Source organism: Pithys albifrons, chromosome 9, assembly GCF_047495875.1.
Source record: "Pithys albifrons albifrons isolate INPA30051 chromosome 9, PitAlb_v1, whole genome shotgun sequence".
Taxonomy (NCBI): domain Eukaryota; kingdom Metazoa; phylum Chordata; class Aves; order Passeriformes; family Thamnophilidae; genus Pithys; species Pithys albifrons.
Window position 1 is genome coordinate 16757934 of NC_092466.1, and position 23984 is coordinate 16781917.

General features: G+C 39.6%; 1 protein-coding gene across 8 annotated transcripts in view; it reads left to right on the forward strand.

Annotated features, from left to right (window-relative positions):
- Positions 1-23984, forward strand: part of BLNK (B cell linker) — a 101492-nt gene that overhangs the window by 44189 nt on the left and 33319 nt on the right. For 2 of the 8 annotated variants that reach the window (XM_071564025.1, XM_071564027.1), the window contains exon 1: positions 11480-11627. The exons of the other annotated variants lie outside the window; for them this stretch is intronic. In XM_071564025.1, the coding sequence (XP_071420126.1) occupies positions 11581-11627 (47 nt within the window). In that variant the 5' untranslated portion in view covers positions 11480-11580. Of the gene's footprint in view, positions 1-11479; positions 11628-23984 lie in introns of those variants that run through there. 8 annotated transcript variants of the gene reach the window in all.

The window sequence follows — 23984 nt, forward strand, 5'->3', positions numbered from 1 at the left end:
ACATTCTCTAGGGCAGGGAGGTAGGTCAGTCTCCCTGACCAAAGCTGTCTTGGTCTGGACTGAGACTGCTGCTGAAAATTATAATGAAACAGTATTATCTAATATGTCTTTAAAAGTATTTCATTTTATTCTTCCACAACCATGCCTGATTTTTCAAACCCTGACCATCTCCTTCTGTTCCTAATAGCCAAGAGTTCTGAGAGTAGGGAAAAAAAGTATATTTTATGTATTTTGCAGTTCTTTTAATAGCTTTTCTGTCTTCCATTCTCCTCCACCCACTGCCATTGCATATTTTAGGTACTATCCAATTATATCCTTGATAGAGCTTTAAGTCTCAGTTTCTTCTTCACAATTCTGGCACTTCAGTTTCCCCAGACACCTGCTACCACATCTCTGTCATTTCTCCTATTTAGTTCCATACTTCTCAGTTTCATGGCTTTTTATTAGTTTGCAAATCTCTCAGAATACAGATGATAACCTAAAAAAATGTTACCATTTCAGTTAATTTACCTTACCATACATTTCATAAGCATAATCAGATCCCTCTCTAAATCACTGATCTGGCTGATATAATTGATTGCTTTTATCAGTATATGACTTCCTCATCTCATTCCTCTGGCTGAAGCAATAATATTCTGGAGAAATACATTGGAATGTAAGACATATCCATACTGTTGCTTAAAAGATTAGATATTATACTTGAAGAACACAGAAGTAAAAGGATTCTTTGTATTGCCTGAAATGTCAGCAAGAACTATTAGCTGTGTTTCTTTTATATTACTGGTACAAATAATGTCCACATACAGTCCACAAATAGATTTAAATACACTCCGAAAATAATTTCAAAGTCAATTATTTCCTATCATTACTTTTTTTTTTTAAACAAATGGAAGTATGATTTACATGTATGGTGTAACAGGTACTCTCTGCTAGATAATTCCCTTCCAGGGATGTACTGAAATTTACAGATAAACCAAAATTTCAACAAATTCACCTTTTAACATAAAGCAGTACTAAAAATATATGATGTACCTCCAACATGTTGGTATTTTATTGGTTTTTACTTTATTAAAAAAATCAAAAACAAAAAACCAACCAAACAAACCCTCAAATGTAGGTAATTGCAGATCATAGACCAAAGCTCTTACAGATGATGTCCTTCCAGAAACACTATTCTACCATCATCAAGGTGAATATAGTATCAGATCCTCTGTTAAGCACAATGAATAATGGGAATAAATTCTTCATTCTTGAGTTTCGGCTTACTTAAAGAAAAGCAATTCTGGGTCTGATGAAAGGTCTATTTCCTGTGACGTTTGTGACATTAGTCTGCATCAGACACCTCAGGAATAAAAGAACAGGCAAATGAGCAGAGTGGGTGTCTACACACACGAGCATGAACAGTACATCACTCGCCGAGCTGATGGAACACCCCAGTGGGCCATGCTAAAACAAATGAAATTACAGTGTGGACTTTGATTCAGTAAAGTGTTGCTACTATCAGTTCCACTAAGAATGAGAATAATAATAGAAATCTTTAATTTCTTTAGAAGCTCATGATACTTTGTGGTTTTTTCACGAAAGAAGAAATTCTCCTACGAACAGAATAATGAAAGTTAACCAATCTCAAGGAAAGGTTAAGCTTGAAAGAAATCACAGCCCTTAAGGAAAAGATAATTTACAAACCAATAATTTCTCCCTGGAAGACTCTACTGTATCGCTGTCTTCCTATTTGCTAAATAATATGATCTTTTTATAGCAAAAGCTATACAAATAATACATACCTTGTCAATGGTTTCAAATTAGGAATAGTACATAGCAATCTAGTCTTCACTCATCAGTCTATTTATAAACATAGTCCTGACTCAACATCATTATGGCAATAACAAACAGAACTCATTCAAATGTATGACATAACCCCAGGCAAATTTCTGCAATACAGAGAAAGGTTCAAGTACACAAGTCTATGCTGTAGATGTTGGTAAAATCCACTAATGACCAGAAATTAAATATCTTGTACAGCTACCATTCATGGATATTATTTTTAAAGTAACAGTCAGAAACTTTTTAAAATCACAAAATATTTTAGATTGCAATTTCCTCATTGCAGTGACCTTCTTGCTCTCTTTTAGAACAATAAAAAAAGAAAAGGGATACTTATTTATAATAATACAATGGAGTATAATGGATATTCAAATTTACATATGTGTGTTTCTTTACATGTAGACTTCTATGACATTTTCTTTCTGCTTTCACTTCTGTCTGAGTTCCCTTTATATTTTAAATCTAAAGAGATGGTAACAACAAAAACAATCAAACAAACAAAAGCAGAAACATTATTCTGAAATCCAGTGTTTGATTCTAAATGTATGGGGAGGTTTTTCTCCCTATATACTCTAAGAGTAAAAAGATGTAGGCTCTTATGAAGTAAGTCTTTTAAATGCTGTACTACAGCAATAAATGTTACAAATTAGGATATATAAAAATAATAACCCTCTCTGATATACTGTGGCAATTCTATTAATCTGCTACAGTTCTGTGGTCTTAATGCAGTTAAAGTTACCAACTGTGTAAGCATATCTTTAGAAAAAATCCATAAAATTTGCAGTCTTAGACAACAGAAAAATTTAATGGCTATAGTAAAAAGTCTGATCAATTTTTCTCCACAGAAAAGAGGATACCATGAAACTCTTTAGTCATAAAATGTTCTCTAGTTATTATTTTAAATAGTAGTTTGATACTATTTAATTAATAAGAATTATTTTTTTCTTGAGAAAGTCCTCCATATCCTTAATAATTTTGTTGTCTTTTTTTGAAGATGGTATTTCAGATTCACTTTTTTGGGGGGTGAGAAGGACTCTTGAAACTTCTGTGTGGTGACATCTGTGCTCTGAAAACACAGTGTTAGGCAATTCTAGTTATCCAAGAAACAGAACAGAGCAGTCTTAAGAAGATGGAAACACATGGAAGCAGAAAATACTACAGACAAAAGTATTTTTCCTGTTCTTTAGCAGGAATAGGAAAATGCTCAGACAGCATAATTACAGTCAATGAAGCAGTGCAGAATACTAAACTATGCCAGAGAATACACATACAAACCCTTTCCCTTGGCTGTATGTATTACAGGCCAGTGCAGGAAAGAAGTGGTCTAAAAAGCACTGGTTTTTTCAGTATCTTCCAGGAATTGAAGGCATTGTGATGTAACAGCATTATTCAAAAATTATCTCATTTCAAGACATCCATTTTGGTTTTTGTGCAACCTTTTGTCTGTGTGAGCAATTTTGTCAGCGGGGACAGAAACATATTTAGACCATTCACTCTCTGCACCTGAATGCTGACTGATGCTTGGAAGGCACATGCTGAAAGGATCTCTCTGATCTTCCTCTGCCCTACGTGAGTGTCATCCTCAAAGCCAGGGTCCAATAACCCAAGCTCCTAAGCACTCCCACAAAGGCCTCTTGGGTACCCTTCAGGGTAAATCCACACCCCAAACAGGAGGACAGACAGGAAAGCAAACTTGTCCAGTGTAATGCTGGTGCAACAAGGGGTGAGGAGGAAGGAGAGCAGGGTATACAGGCTCTGGGGAAAAGTCAGAAACAAGCATGACTTGCCAGACTGCACAGAAGCCTGTGCCTGCACCCTCCCTTCCATGGTGAGGGTCAGACTGACATTAAGCTGGCCAGGTGGGAGCACCTCCATTGCAGTCACTTGACTATGGAAGGGGATCAGATTTGAAGCAAAACCAGCAGCACCATTCCTAAGAGTCACAGTAGCTGTCAGTTGGCTCCAACACAGGTCACTGCCTCTGAGACAATCTGATCTCCAACGCTTTGACTTTAACATGAAACAATGTGTGTCTGCAGGAGCCAGTTTTGTGTTTCTTTATGCACATGTGGAACAGATGACAGTAAAACTGAAAAGCAGAAGTGCAGCTTTTTACACAATCCCCAGAGAAATAAGACACATTTTCTCAGCAGGTGCTAAAATCTGTTTGCACAGAAGATCCTTCATGAGAAAATTCTACTAAATTTACTGTTTTCACATCTTTGCCTATCCTACAGTACACACCTACATGTATGACCTGTTTCCTTCAGTGAGCCTAATGACAAACCCTATCCCATTCAATTAAATTTAGAGTTGCATTTCCAAATGCACCTCCTACTACAATTACTAGATGAAGAATTTTGAATATGCCATTTAGTGTACAAAGTGACAAGGGATAAAAGTTTCAAGATTTCTAGGGCAGTTGATAAGAGTCTTCCAAAATCAGTGCTGTGGCACTGAGCCATTTGACCCACAGTGAGGAGACTAAAACTTCTGAAAATCAGTATTATTTAAAAATATTTGGGAAAGAAACGTTCCTTCCTCTCATCTGCTAAGGTATAACTAAATGCCTACAAGTATTTTCCCATACAAGTAATGTTCTCTAGTTTAAAACAGCTTACATGCATCCTGGAAAATAAAAAAATCCATTGCAATAGATCAGTTGGAAAAAAAAAAGATGTATTATTTTAAACAAGACGCAGTACCATTTCACCTGTTTGTTGCAATCAGTAGGTCACAAATATAAAGCATTTCATGAGAAATCATATTCCATAAACTCATGGTTTCCAAATACATCTATGGGATGCTGAATAATAAGTAGGAAGTGTATCAACTAAAATAGAAATTGAGGGGGAAAAGAACTATGTCTAAATTGACAGTTTTAAACAATAGAGTCTGAGTGCTCTTTGGCCTGGTAAAAAGTACCACAAATTTGCATTCAGATCCATATGATCAAGCACAAAACCCTCACAGACAGCATGTGACAGTCTACTGCTAACCTGCTTCCCCTCCACTCTTCACTACCACAGCTTACTGCTGGCACATCTTACGGATATTCTGAAAGCAGAAGACATCAAATATATACAAAATATTTTCAAATAGCTGATTCCATTAGGAAAAAATTGTGCCTGCTACATGACTGCAGATTCCAGTTCAGATTCAGGTGGTTTGATTTTGGGCCGTTTTCTGATTCAGATGTAGATGGTACTAATCTGGGCTATTTTCATTAAACCTCTACAGCCTTGAAAAACAGAACTGTGGCAGTAATTTCCTGACTTTCATGTGAAGGCAGACTGATCAAGTTAATTCCTGTTACTGACCAGTTACACTTACATTCACATTACACTGCTTCCATGGTTGGAGCTCTCCCTTTAGTGCTATTCCAGTGGTAGCACAAAATCAGAGTTCAAGCAGTAGAAGCATATTTTAAATAGAGACCTCTACATATGAATAAATATGCTCTTTGAAGCAATTTTCAGTCTGAGAAAAATTAAAGACAGCATGTAGATATAGGCAGGGAGAAGCATCTCTGAGCTGAATGAAATACTGTTAGCTCAAGACAGTAAAATCAGAGAGATATTCCAAAGTGAATTTTCAATCATTTTACATATTGCTCAGGAGAGCTTACATTGCTACTCTATTGTCAGGATTTCCTGAAGGGAAAGCCACACAAAACCTCACAAAGCTGTCTTTTAAAGCACAAAATACGCAATATCTTGTGATTCTCCACATTCCCCAGAAGTAGGAAGGTCAAAAGAAAGACAGATTGTACATGAAATTCTCTTGACAACTTCTTTTCTATGAAAAACAGTTGCACCCTTGACTTCTGGGTACTTTTAAGAAAAAAATTGACCCAATCATCTCTATGAATGTTGGAGACAAAACTTTGTTAATTGGGAATGGGTTAAGAAATTGGTTTTCTAACATGACTGGGAGAAAAAGTTAGTGTTATATGGTCATGTTATTAATAAAATTGAAAACTGGTTATCAACCGTTTGCTCACTTCCAATCAGGTTTCTCATCTGTTTCATATACATTGAAGGCACTAGACCTTACCTATGGGCATGAATAACCTTAAAAAATAACTTCCTCTTGAAATAGTCATCCATAGTTCATTGAGATCCTTTGACACAGCACTGTCTCCTAAAGCATTAAAAATAAAAATAAACATTAAAAAGATTTACTGTAAATTGATGTTTGAAAGGAATCTATTTGCAGTTCTTTTCATTTGCCTTCTCACTGCTAAACATCTATGCTATATGATACAGTTTATGATTCTCTGTGTTTTATTATAACCGTGTAAAATCCCAGAAGTTCAGAAATGGCAACTGAGAGCCAAGGCTGTACCTATACCCTGGCTTGGACTTCTGCCACTCTTTCCCACAGCCTGATTGCCTTTCTCTCCTGAGTGCCACAGATCCCATGTGGGACACATTTCTAGGGTTTTTTGCCAGGCAGAGGAGGCTATGGATAAATGCTGTTTCATCACTAAGCCTCACCCACCATGCAGTCAGGATGTGGCTTTGGCTGATCAGAACCACAAACGGCCCCCCAGGCTCCCTACACTAAGCACAGTCAATGTGTAATCCACATTAAAGCAATGTCATGAATAGTCTTCAAAAAAAGGTGTTAGCATCAAGACTTATGACCCTAAAAGGGACATATGCACAGCTGATATATTATATTTAACACTAGTAGCTTCAAGCAGGAATGCCTGACAAAGCCAAAATCATCATACAAACCATGTCCTAGAAGGTATTGGACTAGAGAGCATTAATTTCAGTGGAAAAAAGGCAGTCATCAAAGGGGTCAGAGAGAAACCTTTGGACAAGAAAAAATACCAGTCTTGTCAGTGATAGCAGTCAAACTCTGGATTTTGCCTAATTGTTTCTCTACAATTGGCTTTATATGAAGGTGCTTGTTCTGATCTTGGGACACCACTTACCAAGAACTAAAATGCTTTAGACAAGTTGTCTGATCCCTTGTTTCTGTGCTACAGGAGTTTTCTACCTACTCAGAAATTCAAACCAAAAATTGTGTTAACAATAGGATATAGAGTAAACAGGAAATACCTAGCAATTCACAGCAAATTTTGGCCAAATGAAGGTAGGATACTCACCGTCTGGGACAGTTTGTTTGACTAAGTCTGGTTTTGACCATACCTCAGTGGCCTCAACAGCTCTTATACAGAAACCAGAACACTGCCAGAATGAGGCAGCACGTGGAAGGAGCGAGCCAGTGGGAAATAAACAGCAGAAAATAGCAGAGGGGATAAAAAACAGGGTTTATTTATGAACATGCAAGATAAAGAAGTTTCTTTCAAAAATCTTTACAAATGGATAATAACACAGTCATATTGGGAGAGGACAAGACTAAAAAAAACAGACTAAGCTACAACACATGCAGTGATGAGGAATTTTGTTGCAACAGTCAATTTAGAAGACCTTGTTTCAAAATTGCAATGGCATTTTGAGCATCAAAAATTTGTAATAAAAACGCATACATATTCTGTAAGCCATCCTACCAAGGAATTTATTGGCAAATCCTGCATTACCTGTGTTAGGTAATAGTGTCAGGAATTCATCCTCTATCTTCTTTTAGCCACATACAGGAAAATAAAATTAGTGACTATCTACGTAATCACAGGAATGGCAGAGTCTGTGTGGATGTGGGTTCTTAAAACATTAGGCAAGAAATCTAACTATGGCCAGGCCACCCTGACAATCAATCCCATCAGATCTCAGAAGCTCAGCAGGGTCAGCCCCAGTTAGTACCTCCTGGGGAGACCTCCTGGCAATACTGGGGGCTGTAGGTTCTAGTCCCAAGGACTTCACTGTCACCGTCCAAGCTCGCTCGGCCGTGGCAGATGAACCTTAGGAGTTAAAGGGTGGGGCCAGTTCTGCGCATGCTGTGCCTCACCTAAAAAATCCACTGTGCAGGCTCAAAGGGCAGACCCACATGGGGAGAGTCCTTCCCAGCCCTAGACATGCCAGGAAGCACACTGATGACACAGGCATCCCTTGAAAAGAAGGCCCACCGACCTAAATTGGTCTTTGTGGCTGGGAGAGTTTTGTGTTAACCATCACTGAGGTCAAGATGCCACCCACATGGTAAAACAAATCCCAGTTCCTCTTTGTTTTTATCCAAATGAGCATATTATGTCAAAAAGGGACAGTTGCTGGGGTTACGACTACAAAAATAGCGTATCATTATGTTGCTGCATGGCTAAAATCTGCCACCACCTCCAGGCTCTGAAGAGGAAGGCAGGGTGTTTCCTGTAGTGGGATTAGTCAGGCCCTGGTCACCCCTGCAGCCTGGGCCCCAGAGCCACCCTTTTGGGGGGATGAGTAATGCTGGAGGGATGGAGGAACCCCTGCTGCTTGTCACTGGTGCAGCTCTGCAGGGCCACCCTTGCCAGCTGCACACTGTGGTGTGTTCCATCTGGGCTGCACAAAAGCCCACTTGAACATAGACAGGATGGGTCCCAACATGGGCCAGGTGTTCAGACTCTGAAAACACCTGCTTGGCAAAAAGAAGAGGCCTAGGGCTGTTTAAAGGGGCTTGGCCATGTTCTTCTTTATTTAAGGTTTTTTCTCTAGTGGTTTTCCTACCTTGTTGCAGCCAACCAAGCCTTCTCAGCACCAGGACAGATGGCCAGATAGGCTGACTTGCAGGCAAGACCAGAAAGAGCTAAGCAGGCTGTAGGCATTTTCTGGTGAGTCTGTGCTGATTAGATCCAGACATTTTTGATGCATGCACACATTTACAGTGAGGAAGAGGAGGAATTTCACTGTAACTAGAAAGGTTTTGTTTGCCATTTGGGGTAGGGTGGCTTCCTTCTCCTAATTTCAGGACTTCACCTGCACTTGACTCCACCGGTTTCACAGGAACGGTATATTCCAAGGTGGCCAGGAGAATCCACTCTCTCAGATGCCTCAGATTTAAGATAAATGGGAGATGCTAGGTCTCATGTGTGCTGTTTTGGGGAGGACTAGGAAATGGTCTCAAGTGCCAGAGGATGTTTAGATTAGGTATTAGGAAAAAATTCTTCACTAAAAGGATGATCAGACATTTCTCAGGGAAGTGATGGAATCACTATCCCTGGAAAGGTTCAAAAGGCAGGTGGATGTGGCACTTGGGAATTTGGTTTATTCAAACACAGTGATTCTAAGGTTAATGGTTGCGCTCAGTCTTAGAGATCTTTTGCCAATGTTCTGCATGAGCAAAAAGAGCCAGCCGAAGTCACATTACCTGCTACTAGAGACTTCTTCTAATTCTAGCCCAGGACTCTTTTCCCCAAGAAAAATTTCGAGTGCCAGTGTGTCTTGGTAGGAGTGGGGAAGTAGGGGAAGTAAGATATGCCTTGTGGAACTATTCAGAATGTAAGGGTTGTGAGGAGAAGCACTTACCTCCATTGCTTGTACTGCTTTCCAGGCAGGTAAAAACAAGCCCTGGTGGAGTAGTAGGAAAGGATTTGGGGGTTTTTGGCTACACACTCCGTGTAGGTACTAAAAGTGAAACAGCTTCATTTTGGGTCATGCATGTGCATGGAAGAAGCAAACAGGCTGAGGTATGACCAGTGGAGAGGCCCCACAGCAGGTGCCATAAAATCTCATGAACCAGTCTTGTGAAATGAAGACTTTATTAGGAGTAACTTCTTGGCAGCAGTACCAGTCTAAGCAGTTCCTCACCCTATTCCTCCAGCCCTGTGCTCCACCCTTACAAACAGCTGTGCATCAAATCAAATCAAGGAACTGGTGCAGTTAAAACCTTTATTTTGATGACCTTTTGGTGGATCGTTGGTAGTGGACTCCTCTAGTCCATGTTACTGCACAGCTACACGAACAGGGGCCAGCAGATCACAGGGGTGAGAAATCCTGTGTGAGTCACACTGTCACCAAGCCCTGAGCTCACAGCACTCAGGGACTGCCCTCAGCATGAAGCATTAGCAGCAGCCCCTTCCTGGGAGCAGTGAGGTGACAGTGCTGTGAGGACAGGCATAAAAGTCCTCTGCACTGGGCACTGCAGAGCATTAAAACTAGACCTGTAATTTCCGTTGAGTAAAGAAGAAATCAGGTGAAACCAGCATGGCAGTGCAAATGACAGGCTGCCACCAAAGATGTCACAGGGAAACAGCCTGGGATTTCTGTGCCAGCCAGGCAAGAGGCAGGTGTTGTGTAAGAGAAATCACTGCATGAGCATACTGAGCAAATCTCTTATTCTGGGACGTGTTCAGATGAGTGGGAAGATTATCTGAGCAAAAGGGAAAGCAACACAGAAATTGATTCATATCCACTTCTTCATATTGTCAGAGCATTAATTTTAACTAATTAAAAATTAATTTAATTTTCAAAGTAACTTCTAGGTAGTAAAATTGCAAAGTTGTCCGATTCACAACTAATACAATGCAAAGTGGAATTCCAAATTTTTGTGTATTAAATGACATTCAACATTATATTATTTCTTAAAGCCAATAAACTTTATAAGACACACCAAAATGGGCAATTTGTACACTGTGGGCCCACTCTAGAAAAATACCGAATTCAAATATCAAGTGATTTCCATGCTGAAAGTTCAGACACCAAAAACATCAGCCTTGCCAATATCAGAGCAACACTGTTATTAAAGACACAAATCTCATGGCAGGCTATTTCTCCAGTGCCATCTGCACTAACCAGGAAAGTCTGTTTTGTGGCTGCAATTTCACAAGAAAAAATGTAGTCAGTACCATCTGCGAATTCCACGTGAAAACCTGGCCCACGTGCCAATGAGAATCTCACCAAGAAATAACTTTGTGTGTCCTCAAAACACATTGTACTTACCAAAACATATTAACATGATGCAGACGTAATTTTTTTAAAGAACTTGTAGGTTTACTCCCTAGAGCAGCCTTAGTTTGTAAACTAAGCTGTGGACAGGTCATCCTCCAAAGGTGCAGTATTCAAAGTAATCAACCCTTTAGGATAAAGGCAGAATGTGAATAACTGCCTACGCTGCCCTTCAGAAGCAACCAGCTGCTTCCAAATATCATCTTTAAAGAAAAAAAAAAAGATTGAGCCCAAAACTAAGTAAAAAGTCCCAGGCTCAGAGATATGAGGGCCATAAAACACAGTCAGTTGTCTGCATCTTGGGTGGGAAGAGTCTTGCCCTGTGCCCCTAGAGGGATCAGGATTTTCTCCTGCCTTAGATTAAGAAACAGAGTGAGAAACTTACTTTTCCTCACAGTTATATTCAAAAGAACGGGCATAAGATGATGGCTTTTTTCTAGCTTTTGCCGGAGAACCTCTGGGAAAGGAAAGCTTCCCACGGCAGCATGTTCCCAGCTGGCACACGTTCACCAGAGGCATAGAGGAGCGGGGAGGAGAGGAAGGCCAGGCGCCCGCACCGCTCCCCGCAGCCGGCGAAGTCACCTGTGACTGGCAGGTGACAGCGGCGGGTCCCGGCCCCGCACCCGACCCAGCTCCGCTCCGACAGCTCCAGAGCGAGGAGCTAATTGGCGAGGACTCATACTCCTATTTCCAAATGCTCCACCTCGGCTCCCGGTTCCGCAGCCACCTGTGCACGCCCCGGGCGGGGCGGGGGCGGGCGGCGGGGCCGGGCCGGGCAGCGGGTCCCTCCTCCGCCGGTGCCCGCGGGCGGGACGGAGCGCGGCTGCAGCAGCGCGGGGGTGCCGCCTGACCCGGGAGGAGCCTGCCCTACCCGGCTCTGCCCTGCCCGGCGAGCGGGGCGAGTGCCGGGCCGGGGCAGCGCAGGATCATGGACAAGCTCAACAGGCTGACGGTGCCGGCTGGGGAGAAGTTCAGGTGGGGCTGCCCCGCGCTCGATGCGGCGGAGGGCACGGGGGTGCTGCGGGAGCGCGGCCGGGAGATGAGCGGCGGGGCCGGGGCACTGGGAGGCGCTGGGGCACGGGAGGCGCTGGGGCACGGGAGGGTGGGCAGAAGCTTTGCAGTAAAACGGAGTTCTCACCGGTGGCCAGGGCGCTGCTGGGAAGCGTGGGAGGGAAACGCAGGTCAGGAACGATTAATCGGACACAGATTTCAAAGGAAAATGTGTGTCCGGCTTCACCTGCAGAGCAAAGAGGAATGTTTTCAAAGTGTCTGTTTTCAAAGCTGTAAGAAAATTGTTATGACTCACTAAGATGAGGCTTATGCAAATTAGGAAAACTTAATTACTTAATGGTTTAATGCCCTATGAAGATCGCTTTTGCAGTTAAGTTCTGTAATATTTCCTCATCTTCGAAAGAACTGGTGGAATAGGGGGAACTGGAAAACGGGAAATGTTCCTAAGTGAAGAACAAAGTTAAATATGGGGTTTGAGAGGAAAAAAGCAGAAGCTGGCCATTACTGAAGTATTTTTAGTGTGACTCGATTGGTGTGCTGGCACAGCTGGCACCTCAAGGCTCTTTCATTTTGACTTTTTTTTTTTCGAAATAGCTGAAAGAGGTTCTGTTTCAGATTAAAGGAGCACAGAAACTTTTTCGTCTTCTGAAAAATAAGAATGAAATACTGAAAAATATTTTTTCCACAAAGTAACTCCTACTTAAGCATTCAATACCAATTTATAAGTGGTTCTCAGGTCTTTCTCCCTCTCCCAAATTCAAATTAGAGTAATCTCTTGTACAGCTAATTTTGATGCAATGTCATTTCTTGATATCTATTCTTTCCATACTGTTGAAATATTGGCAAGGGGGTGTACTTAGGGCTGCAGTGACACTTTTATGTTCTTCGGCCAGGCACACCTAATAAAACCTTAGCAGGCTGCATCCTACAGCCTGGGCAAGAACTCTGTGTAAGGCTCAAAGGACAGGGGTAAGAAGACAGTGAATTTTCTCATTGTCTGCAATTTATCACCTTAAGTAGTGTAAACTAATCTAAATGGTGTCAGGGCTCAGTGCTGGTCTAAACCAGTGATCTTAAGATAACAAGCTGAGAAGCAATTACTGGTACATAAAGTAAAGCAGATTCTCTCTGGTATCATAAAATTGTAGCTTGGATGAGTCTTCTGCACTTTGCAAACTATTACAGCAGGATTACTTTCAAGTATTCAGAGAGGGACTGTCTATATGTGAGGTTTATAATAGTCCACAACTTGTTTGTAAACTGGTTCAAAAGCCCTGAACCAGAAAGGCAGCATCACACCTCTGCTGCATCTTCATGTAGCTGACACTTCACATAGGTGACACTTTTCATCTTGTTTAAGGTTTTAATATTGTTGTAAAATAAGGAAGAGGAGGAAGCAGCTCTGCTTTCCTGTATTAACTTGAAGTATTAAAAGCTACTTTTTCTCCCCTTCTTATGGCCAATTCACTCTAGTTATGCAAGGAATACAGGAACACATGTTTCTCAAATGTGAGTGTTCTCACCAGGTGCTGTGAAAGTGAATTCATGCTTCAATCTGAGCATGTCAAAATATATCCTTAAACAGAAACCTGGATTTTTGGCTACATAATCTTACTACAGTATCAGAATTTTAACACCTTAAGGCAGAACTTTTCATTAATAGATATTCATGGGATAAATTTAGAAGAGATATTCAAATATAGGAAGAGATCAGCATAATATGGCGGCAGCCTTTTCCTCCTGCTTTGAAACAGCTCAATACCCCTCTGAGCTGCGTGACTTGTTGACAGTGTAGTTGACTTCCTAATATAGCCTCTGTCTGTACTGAAGACACACAGGTGGTTCAGTTTCTACCGAATGTAACATGAATTAAATGGTTATGTTAAATCATACCTTTCTCCATATGCTAAGATGCAATGCCAAGAAATATTCTTGCCAAACATAGTTCAGTTGGAGTAATTACAGTTTACATTTTTTTTAAAGACAACTTTCTTAAAATTTCTGCTTTGTAGCAGCAAAATTAAAGAATTACTGCTGTTGAGTTAGTCTGAGAATAGATCTTTTGATTTTTTTCAAGTGTAGACCTGGAAAACTAGCTATTATGTGGCTTTACTAAGCTCAGCTGTTATAAGCTTCAACTATATTTGAGCTTACCCAACCTAGCTTTTTGTTGCAGTAGCAAATCTTATGTCAGATCTGAATTCTTAACATATGTTCTGCTTGTTAAGTTTATTGCAACAATAAGAAATATAACTGTTCTTGCATGCTTCTCACCCAATATATAGTGGTATGTACATTGTTGAAGTTAAGTCACTCTATTCATGTCAGTATCAGTCAGATAGCAACGCTGGAACTTCATGGAATTCTAGTATTAATTTTTATGCAATGTTTCTTATAGGGCATGCACATTATTATACAAATATTTCCTCAGAGTACGTTGTGTATTCTGACTGCTTCCATATACTCAGAAAAAGTGAATTCCAAGGCTTAGTTATTTATCATGGGTGGCACATGCAAATAATTTGGTACTTTGAATTGTTTTGTAAAGTGTGGAGTGAATACATGAGCAATAGCCATGCTGCCTAGTGTGCCTTGATTTCGGCCTGAACTTCAGGGAAAAAATCTTATACTACAAATATATACATGAATAGATTCACTCATAATCAGGGACAGTAGGTGACACGGGTAACAGGAAGTTAGCAACTCGAAAGATACAGCACTAAACTTGCAGGCTGTTCAACTTCCTTCGATTATGAGCCTGTGATTCCTGGTATTTGAATGATTTCTAGCTACTATGTATGACTGTGTCATAGCATCTCTTCAGACTGGCTGCATTTTTTTTATTATGACCACAAACCTTAATAATGGCCCTCTGCTGTCTTCTGCTGTATATCACAAAGTCCTTTTCAAAGGCATGATTTCCATCACCACTCCAGTGATGGGCAAACCACAGCATGAACCAGAAGTGTGCCACATGTTTTCACTTGCCTCAGGTCATGCAGCTAGCAACTTCCAGATTGCAAACAGACTTGTCCAGAAGAAGTTTCATGTTTGTTAATTTGCAGCAGTTCTTTCCCCACCATCCCACTCAATAAAAAGTCTTAAAATCACTACCTCCAACCAAAACTCCCAAGTAAAAGCAAGTGGAAAAAAATAGCAGCTGACTTTTTTTCTCAGGTTGAACAAGTGTGTTCAATTATTTGCAGTATTTTGTATTCACATCTCTTGCTAAATAGGAAGATTTAAGCCCTAATTCTATGAAATCAAGATGTGTTTCCTTAAGGCCTGAATGTCTGTTAATTGTCTATTAAATTTGTATGTTTATGGTCTTCACGAATATTCTACTGATAGAGATAGCTTGGCTGTAACTGCTAGGTCTTTTCTTTACCACAGGATTTTCTGGCACTGTTTCTTTTTGAAAGAGAATAGTAGAAAATTAATTCATTTGGGAGCAAAATATTTAGCTGTGATGACAGCAGGTTTTGTGGCACACCCACGTTTTAGCCCACCAAAATGTAGGCTGAATGTAAGGTCACATGAAGTCACAGTCCAGTGCAGTCTTCAAAGCTGAATTTCACAGACACGGGAAAAGGAGGTCACTGGCCATGTTTGCCATGCTAATGGGTACAAAAAGTTCTCTCTGTAGGATTGTTAGGTCCAGTTTGCTATACAAAGCACAGGACTGTGATTAAAAGATAAACCTATATATTCTTTATTTCTTCTAGTTTTTTGTCAGCTTAAAGAGTTCATGAATCTTTCTCATCTCTGGACTTTGGAATGGAATGAGATAAGAAACACAAACCAACCCCAGATACTGCTGCAAAAATCCATTCTTTCATTCCCAATGCTACTTCTCCAGTCAAATCCTCTTGACCTTGCTTCAGCATAGCACAGCCTCCATCCCATCTATATTTATTCTCCTTTATTCCTTTCTCTCTGCACCATTTCATTATACCAATCCCTTTAAAGCTTCTTTTCTTCTTTCCAGCTACGTCATCCTGCCTAGACCTATCTCCAGGCTAAAAAAAAAAAACAAACCAAAAACCCCAAACCTCAAACATGCTACTTTTCACAAGGGAAAAAAACCAAAACAAATCAAAACAAACACCCACAAATCTATAACCGCCTAAAACACAATTAAATAACCACATAGTGTTTATTCTCACACAGAAATTCCTGTCTATAATGATATTTATAGATAAGTATGTTTGAATGTGATCTACCTGTGTGTTAAAAATATGGCAATGTGGACAAAATGATGTGGTAAAATATTGAAACTGTGGTGAGAAGCACTGGTTTAATCTCTTTGTGTAGACAGCCCTGTAAGAGTATGGTCTGTTCACAAGGTGAGCTATATTTATATAATACCTTTAGTTTCATTCTATTTGTGCTAGCAAAATTGTGCGATCACTGGCACAGCTTATTCCACCACTGCTTCATCTTCATGGGTGTAAGAGGCCATACATGATGTAATTGGAACGTTTTTAAATATCCTAAGCATTGTTTTGGCTTTTTGTTTAAACAGTGAGTGAAATCTGGTGCTTTAACACTGAAGGCAGTTCCAGCATTGTGACCAAACATAGAAGGGGGAAATAACATTTCAATTACATGACAAAAAAAAAACTGAAAAAATGACAACTTGAAGAGTTCAGATCACTTTACTTCAGGTTCACAATGCTACATTAGATGAAATCTTTGACATTTAAAAAATTTGAATGTTTCCTTTTAATTTGTTGGTACAGTTCAGGATTAAAATATGCTTCTCTTTTGTAGCACGTTATTTTATGCACACTGCAATGAGGAAAATTTGTATCTGCTCTATTTGGTGTATTTAATGGAAATACCTCAACATTTCAAGTATGACTTCAAGAATCATTCAAAAATAACTTTTAGCCATATTCAGGTGTCTAAATCATATTTTGTGGATGATTTAGAAGTCACTGATTGTTTGGGAAAAATAATGTATTTGCTCATTATGTAGTTTTTTACTTAAGTTTTTATGTGTTTTTTTTTAAATGATTGCTGCATTAGAGGACTGATTTTAGTTTTGGATAATATCTCCCATAGTCTAAGTACCCTAAAGCATGTCACAATATGACAGATAAGCAATTACGTCTTTTAGAAAGCAAATATCACTGGTTTTATGTGCTCAGCAGACAAGAGAATTGGAAAACTGATGGAAAACCGTGGCTGAAAGTGACAGGACTTTCACATTTGGCTGCATGGAATCATCTTAGATTTTTGGTAAACTATAAAAGAAGTTTACATACTCTGTAAATCGGTTTGTTATGTGACAGCCATAATAAATTACCTGAGGGGTAAAAGAAGCTTGAAAATTCTGTTAACATCTTTATCCTAATCTGTTAGTTTATACACTCTGGACAAGTGCATTTTCCAAGTGTAAACAAACCCAGATGTGCAGTGCCACAGGTTGATAACCTCAACATAAATTAGAACACAGTAAACACTTTAGAAAGAATTAAAATAATGCATCCCAAGGCAATAATATGAAAAACATAAGCATACATTTTTCAAGCTTAATATAAGGGCAACTGGGTGAAGTAGGCTATGAATACAAGTGGCTGTACAATGTTGCTAAATGTTTCCTTCATGACTTAAAATATAGATGCTACAGGCATCTCTGTGAGAAGCACAGAGATGAGGAAGCGCTGCTGGAGCTGTAGCTACATGGCCAGTTTAACTCCGCGAAAGTCTGAGCTGCTGCCAAAAGAGAGGTCCCTTTCTTCCATCCGCCCAACAGCCCTGCTCACCCTGCCACTCACCTCCACCCTCACACCGGCACTAGGGATCCACTGACCATGTGATGAAGCTGGATCTGATCCTGCTGATATCTAAATTGGCAAAAGAAAAAAGAAGTTAATTTCCCAGCTGGAAGTTCCATGATTCATCATAGCTGGGGAAGCACCGAGAGCATTCAAGGGTGGAATTTCCTCTTTCAATGGCAGCCCATGTGGGCTCCATTTAAGTGACCTAGAGAACAAAGTACTTCTCCAAAGTTTTAGCAACATTTGGTAGGCTTCAGAACAAAATAAACAAAACAGGTCCATGAGTAGCCTCTATTAGATCCCTGCCAGTGCCACCCCACATCTGTGGTAGATATAATGCTTCTGTAGCTTGAGCAACAACACTTCTAGCCCAAGTACAGCAGTGCAGTGGTAATTTTCTGGGTCCATACCAAATCCTGTCTTTATTCACTTCCCTGTAATGACTGTGCTTCCAAATTTTGGTGAAATATAAAACCCCACTTAACTCTTTAAATTTTTGCCCTTGCTCTCCTTCACCAACCAGGCTGTAGTGTACTAATCATTCAGGGAGACAGAGCACTCAGTTTTAACTGTATTTTAAAGAAACATCCTGGTGCTTGCAAAACTTTCAGAAAAGATGGGTAAGCCCTGTGAATGTGGCTTCTGTGCGTGGTTTCTTTTGTTTGTTTTATAATGCATTAACTTTACATCCAGAGAGCTGGTGCAAAAAAGGGATCAGTTAAGCAAAACAAAAAAAGATTCAAACAGAGCAGTTACAGAATAGAAAATATACTTTAACTTTTTATGTCAAGAAGTGACAACTAATATTCACTTGCATATAGCTAATTTTTTTCTGTGCTCCTTACAGTATCACTAATATTCAGCTGAGATAAAGGGGAAAACAATCTGGATAAGGGAAAGAGGTGTCCAAACCTCAAATGCTTCCAGCTGTTGATAAATATTTGTATTTTTTCAAAGTTGTGCTAAAAAGTGCCTGGCCATCACTGCCTTCTGATATTCAAAATTGGTTGTGAAGTTCCCAACAGTAGTAAAGAAAGATAACAGAAACCAGGTCTACTATTCTCCTCTGCTAAATAAAAGACAAAGGTCATTGCAAAAAATACTGTACAACTTAAACACATGAAACCTTTATTATTAATATACTGCCCATATATGCTCAGAACAAGCCTCAACCTTGATCTAAAATGAGAAAGTAGTTGCACCACTCGGTTGGTGACATTGTCAGGGCCTTAGTTGTCTTGGTCCCACTGATCAATCTTCATGGGTTCTTCCAATATGCAGAATTCACAGTCACCTCGAAGTACTTATTCTTTCATGTCAGGACTGATTTATGTCAAGGATGTATTGTGCCTTTACATGATACTTAGTAGTACAAGAGGGACTGACAACTTCTTTGTGAAGATTATGTAGAGGGCATATGAAGATGAAAAGTATAATCAATATTTAGCCTTTTTGTGCTTCTGTGTGTACAATGTAAACACACACCTGCTCTAATTATGAGGTGTGCCTTTAGGCAAAATAGTGGATGATTCAAAAGTGAGCAGAATAGGATGTTATTGAGACTTTTTAAAAAATCAACACTCTTAGCAAAGTGACTATAAATTATTTATAGTCATTCCCCCTTGTGCATCTGATGAACACCTCAGAAGAATTCATTGTTCCCTCTTCCTCTCAGATAGGTAGCTGTAATTGACTTCTCCCCACAAGCAAGCTTCTTTGAACTTCTCTTCACAGCTTTGAGATAGCTTTACAGATAAAGATCAAAGGCTTGGGGCCTTGAATGGAAGGTTTGGTATCACAGATTACCACTCCAGCTCCAAACTTCCTTCTCTTCCATCATGGAAGCCATTGCAGGGGATGAGTTGCGATAAGCCCCCAGAGTGGAGGAGGGGCTGTATCTTGGACCAGCAGCAACTGAAGTAGTTTATCTGACTGCACCTCAAGGATTCACCCTGTCTTTATGCATTGCACACATGTAACAGTCATTGAAAACACCAGCTCCAACCCAGCTGGCTGATGACAGCGTGCATTTCCTTGCAGAGGACTTCAGTCTCGCTCTTTCAGGGATCATGGCATATAGGGCGGGTGTGCCCCTATATCTGAAGGAGGTCTAATGAGAGGAATTAGCTGCTTTCTGCATTTGGGTATTTCCTTTTGCTTTCTACTGAGGACTTAGAAGGGAGGTGGAAGGGGATACAGTTGTTTTATATCATTTAATTGGATTGTCTTAGATACACAAAACTGGCAGAAATAACGAAAATACATCTTAGGTAGACACCCATTTCACTAAGATCCACATTCTTTCCCAGAGAGACCATGTCAGGAGCATTGTGTTCATGGAAGCTCTTCAAGGGAGAGGTGGTACTTCTCTTGGTTGTTAATTTATTTTGATAAGAAAGGTCCAGATAAAAGCTTCAAGCTTTTTAAATGTTAAGTGGTACTTTTACAAATCCCCTTCTAGGAAAGCAGGTTCTTCCTGAAAAAGCAAGCAGAAGTCTTCCCCTTTGTCCAGAAACAATAACTTTCTTTCTTAATTTGGTCACCTGCATAGCTGTTTATAAAACTGAAGGCTAATGGAAACACAAAACAAAGCCCAGCTGGGGTGAACGTGGTGGAATAATTGTACTGTGAGAAGCCATAAAGGAGAGGGCTAGGCATGTTGTTCCTTCTTTAGTTTCATATTTTAACATGGTTTTTTAATTAACAGAGGTAGCTGTATTAATTTTAAATTTTCTACTCTTGAGTTGTAGTTTTTATCTTCTAATAACTTTTCTGCTCCAAATACCATTATACTCTTCGTTGCTTTCTGTTTTGTGGTTCTTTTCTGTAAAAATTCATAGCTGAAGAAGGGGTGTATTTTTGGAGATGTTTTTGTTTTAAGGCTAAATTTGCACTTACTGAATCCCATTCTAGGTTTCCAATGCTAAGCATTTGAATTTGCTTGGAAATAGCAAAAAAACCCTCACAAACAAACAAAAACCTTCAAGAAAAAACTACTTTTTGTTTTAATGTGGTCTCTTATGCTGCTTTTCTTAAGACAAGAATAAGTGCTACACCTACCTACACTCTTGCTTTAAGTGAATGGACATAGTGATGATCTTCAGAAAATATTACTTTCTAGGCACAGAACTACAGGTTGTCCTGTCAGTGAGAAACTCTGAGATGTACCCAAAAAGGTACAAGAATGGAAACTGGAGTGCAAACTGTCTGACTTACAGTTGGATTAATTTTTAAAATTAATATTACTATTTAAAACTAATTTAACTTTATCAGTTAAAGACTGAACTGATGTGAGGAGGAGAAAGAATATTGAGGTCCCTTAATGCTGAATGTCTCAATATTGCTTGCAAATCTTCCCTTCCAGATATGTTTGAATGTGTTACGTTCACAATTCTGCCCTTCTTTAAGTAAAGAAACGGGTTTGTGAGTAGGGATGTGGATTTTTCCAGAGGCAAAATGGATAATTCAGACAGCCCTGTAAACACCAGAAATTTAAGGAGGTATGATTCTAATCCTCCAGATAAGCAGATAAGGAGGTATGCTTGTAATAGAGAAGCCTTCCTATGAATCGTTTAAAACTGGGTTTTGTTTTGCCAGAACTCCATACTGTTGCTGCAGTTCAGCCCGACATCCAAAAACATTATCAGGACCCTTCCCAGCTGCAAGTGCTCACAGCCAGACACCTTGAAGCAATTGTGCCTCATTTGCCCAGAGACCCTGTAAGGTCAGAGGGGTGTCACTTGCTGGAGGCTGTCACTTGCCCTGTGACACAGGCAGCTGTGCAGCTAAAATACAATCAGTGTGCACATGGAAGGTGCAAAGTAGTGGATTCCCTGAGCACAGGTAGGTGAACTGTGCTGTTCATGCACACAGGAGATCCCTCTCTGTTCCCAGGAGCAGTAAAAGGTCATGACCACAGAGGAACCATTCATGCTGACTGCTCTGAGCCATAATACACATAGCTACATAATATATATTTGTATATGACTTCACAGATTTATAATAGTAATAAATACAGTTTCTCAAAAATTAGTCTAAATGGTGGGAAAATTCCATATTACAACAGATCTGTCTGAAATGGGGACAGACTCCTCTTTTTCAAGTCTGGGGACTCTATACCTCATCTCATGTCTGAGTTGAAAGCTTGTTGCACACGTTATTTCATGTTAGTTATATTTTTCTCTTTTAAAAATTATTTTAACTTCAGAAACTTTTGTAGGATAGTGTGTATGCAAAAGAGCCAAAAGCTTCCAGCTGATGTCTGAAGGTGGGGATGTGTCACAGGCCAGGTTCATCCAGCATCCTTCTTTCACTAATCATACATTCCTCATACACTGAGCCATGACCAGATCAAAGGGAGGGTGGTTTTGTTTCATTTTGTTTCATCTCAAGGCAGCTCTGCCAGTCCTTAAGTGCAGCTAGGTATTTTGTGACACAGCAAATCCTTCTTTCAGGATATACAGTATTTGCAGTGGCCAAACTTTCCTCCTTCCGTTACACTTTGTCGGTAGAGCTGATAATCCTTTCATTACTAGAGGTTCTAATTGGTAAGGTATGAAAAGTTGCAACACAGTTTTGTTTCATTCAGAAAGTGTTTCATTTTAGGATTCTTTCTTATTTTTTTTAATCCCTCCAACATGTAGAATTTCTAAGGTATTTGGAATAAACCTAATAATTTTTTAGAAGTACCTAAAGCCAAGACTTCCAAACTTCTCATCTGTAAAACTTTGAAAATCTATTGTCTGCAGTGAGTTTGGGATCCCAACGGTCCAATGCAGTCTGTAACTGCCACAATTAAGCTGGATCTCAAAATATCTGTCTATTGCTGAAATGTGTTTCAAAGATTAGCAGTGACACAGACTGCACCTTTACCTGCAAGCCTTATTTTACATTAAAAGCTCTCAACCATATTGAAAGAAGAGTTGGTGCTTGTAGTTAAGAAGCAACTCTTAAGTTTGACCTCTAATTATCTTTAATTACATGCAATGCAAGGTAAAACTACCATTACTTATTATTTTCACTTACAGTACTAGCTGACTGAGGTCCTTGAATGTTTCTTGTATTTGCTCATCCCAAGAGAACACAAGAGAACAAACATTAGTTGGTAATGAGGTCCTGACTCAGACATGTTGTGAAGAAAGAGGGTTGTAGTTATGTACCTGAAGCAAGGGCTGTCTGCACTGGCCATGGTAGCCTCCATTTCCTAGATACTCTCAGGGCTGCTGCTCTGATAAAGTCCTCCCACAAAGAACCTCTTTACTTGGAGTAAAATGTTAAGTATTTCAGAGCCATACAAAAAATATTGTAGCACTGGTCAGATACGTAGATCCAGGCAAAACATTCGCATATAAATGCCGGTTTGTGCTTCACCTTCCTCATCTCTCTGGAACAGCCTTTGGGCTTGGGATTGAGACACTAAAGGTTTGGAGAATCCTCTTGCCATAGACTTTCCTATCTGCCTCTCAACTTTTCTACTGACTCTCTAAGATCTCAGGTCAGATAGCTCTTTGTAACACTTTTCAGTTGTTGCCTATTATATTGCCTGGCACCTCAAGAAATCTCAGCCTCGAGCTGACTGGATAGACTGGTTTTTGCAGTATGTTCAACTTTATGGGTCAAAGGAGGTTCCACTTGAACTGGAGATCAGCCATGCTTGATGACTTCCTACAATTAGGACTACACAGTGCCCTGGTTATCTGCTTACTCTCACAGGCTTGATACAAGTTAAATGGTCCAGAGGCAACAAACAAGTATTCTAACAGCTCCTGTAAGAGCTATGTCACTTTAAAGATTGAAAAAATTCACACAAACAGATGTTAGGTACTCTCTAGTTTATCAGAGTTGTAATTGGGAAATGAAATGCCTCCATAAAAAGAATAAGAGAGATAGATTTTTAGGAAATTTGATTATGCAAAAATTGGAATGTTTTCAGACTATCTGCATAGAAAAAATTGCATCCCAGCAACAGCACATGTGATTATCTCTAATTTAAATGCACTTTTTAAATAGAAATATGTATTAAAATGATCTTTTAATCTATAGCCTTATTCAAGACTCATGGAACATCCATGATACTCTAATCAAATCACCTAAATATGGTCAAATGAAAAGCAAACTGTTCCAGTACTTGTGGTTAGCAGTTTTGGGGTGGGTTTTATTTGTGTGTAAATTTTTTTTTTGCAACAAAATGATAATATAGAATAAAAGCGGTAAGGTGAAAAAAGCCCACTTTTTTTAAAATAAAGCCCTAACTTTGCTCATGTAAAGATATATTCATGTCAGCACTGAGCAATAAGCAATACTCAGATATAAATCTACAACTGGATTTTTTTGTTGTTGATGATGTTTGAGTCCTGTCTCAAGTGAACAACAAACTCAGGAAGAAATGTAACTGAGGCTTCCATGTAAGCCTGATTGAAGTCTGGCGAGCCTTTCTGAAGGAAACACAAGTGCTGGCAGACAACCGCTCTCCCCAAACTGGAACCAAACCATTTAAATCTCCTCTCAGTCTTTTCATTCCTCATTACTTTTAATT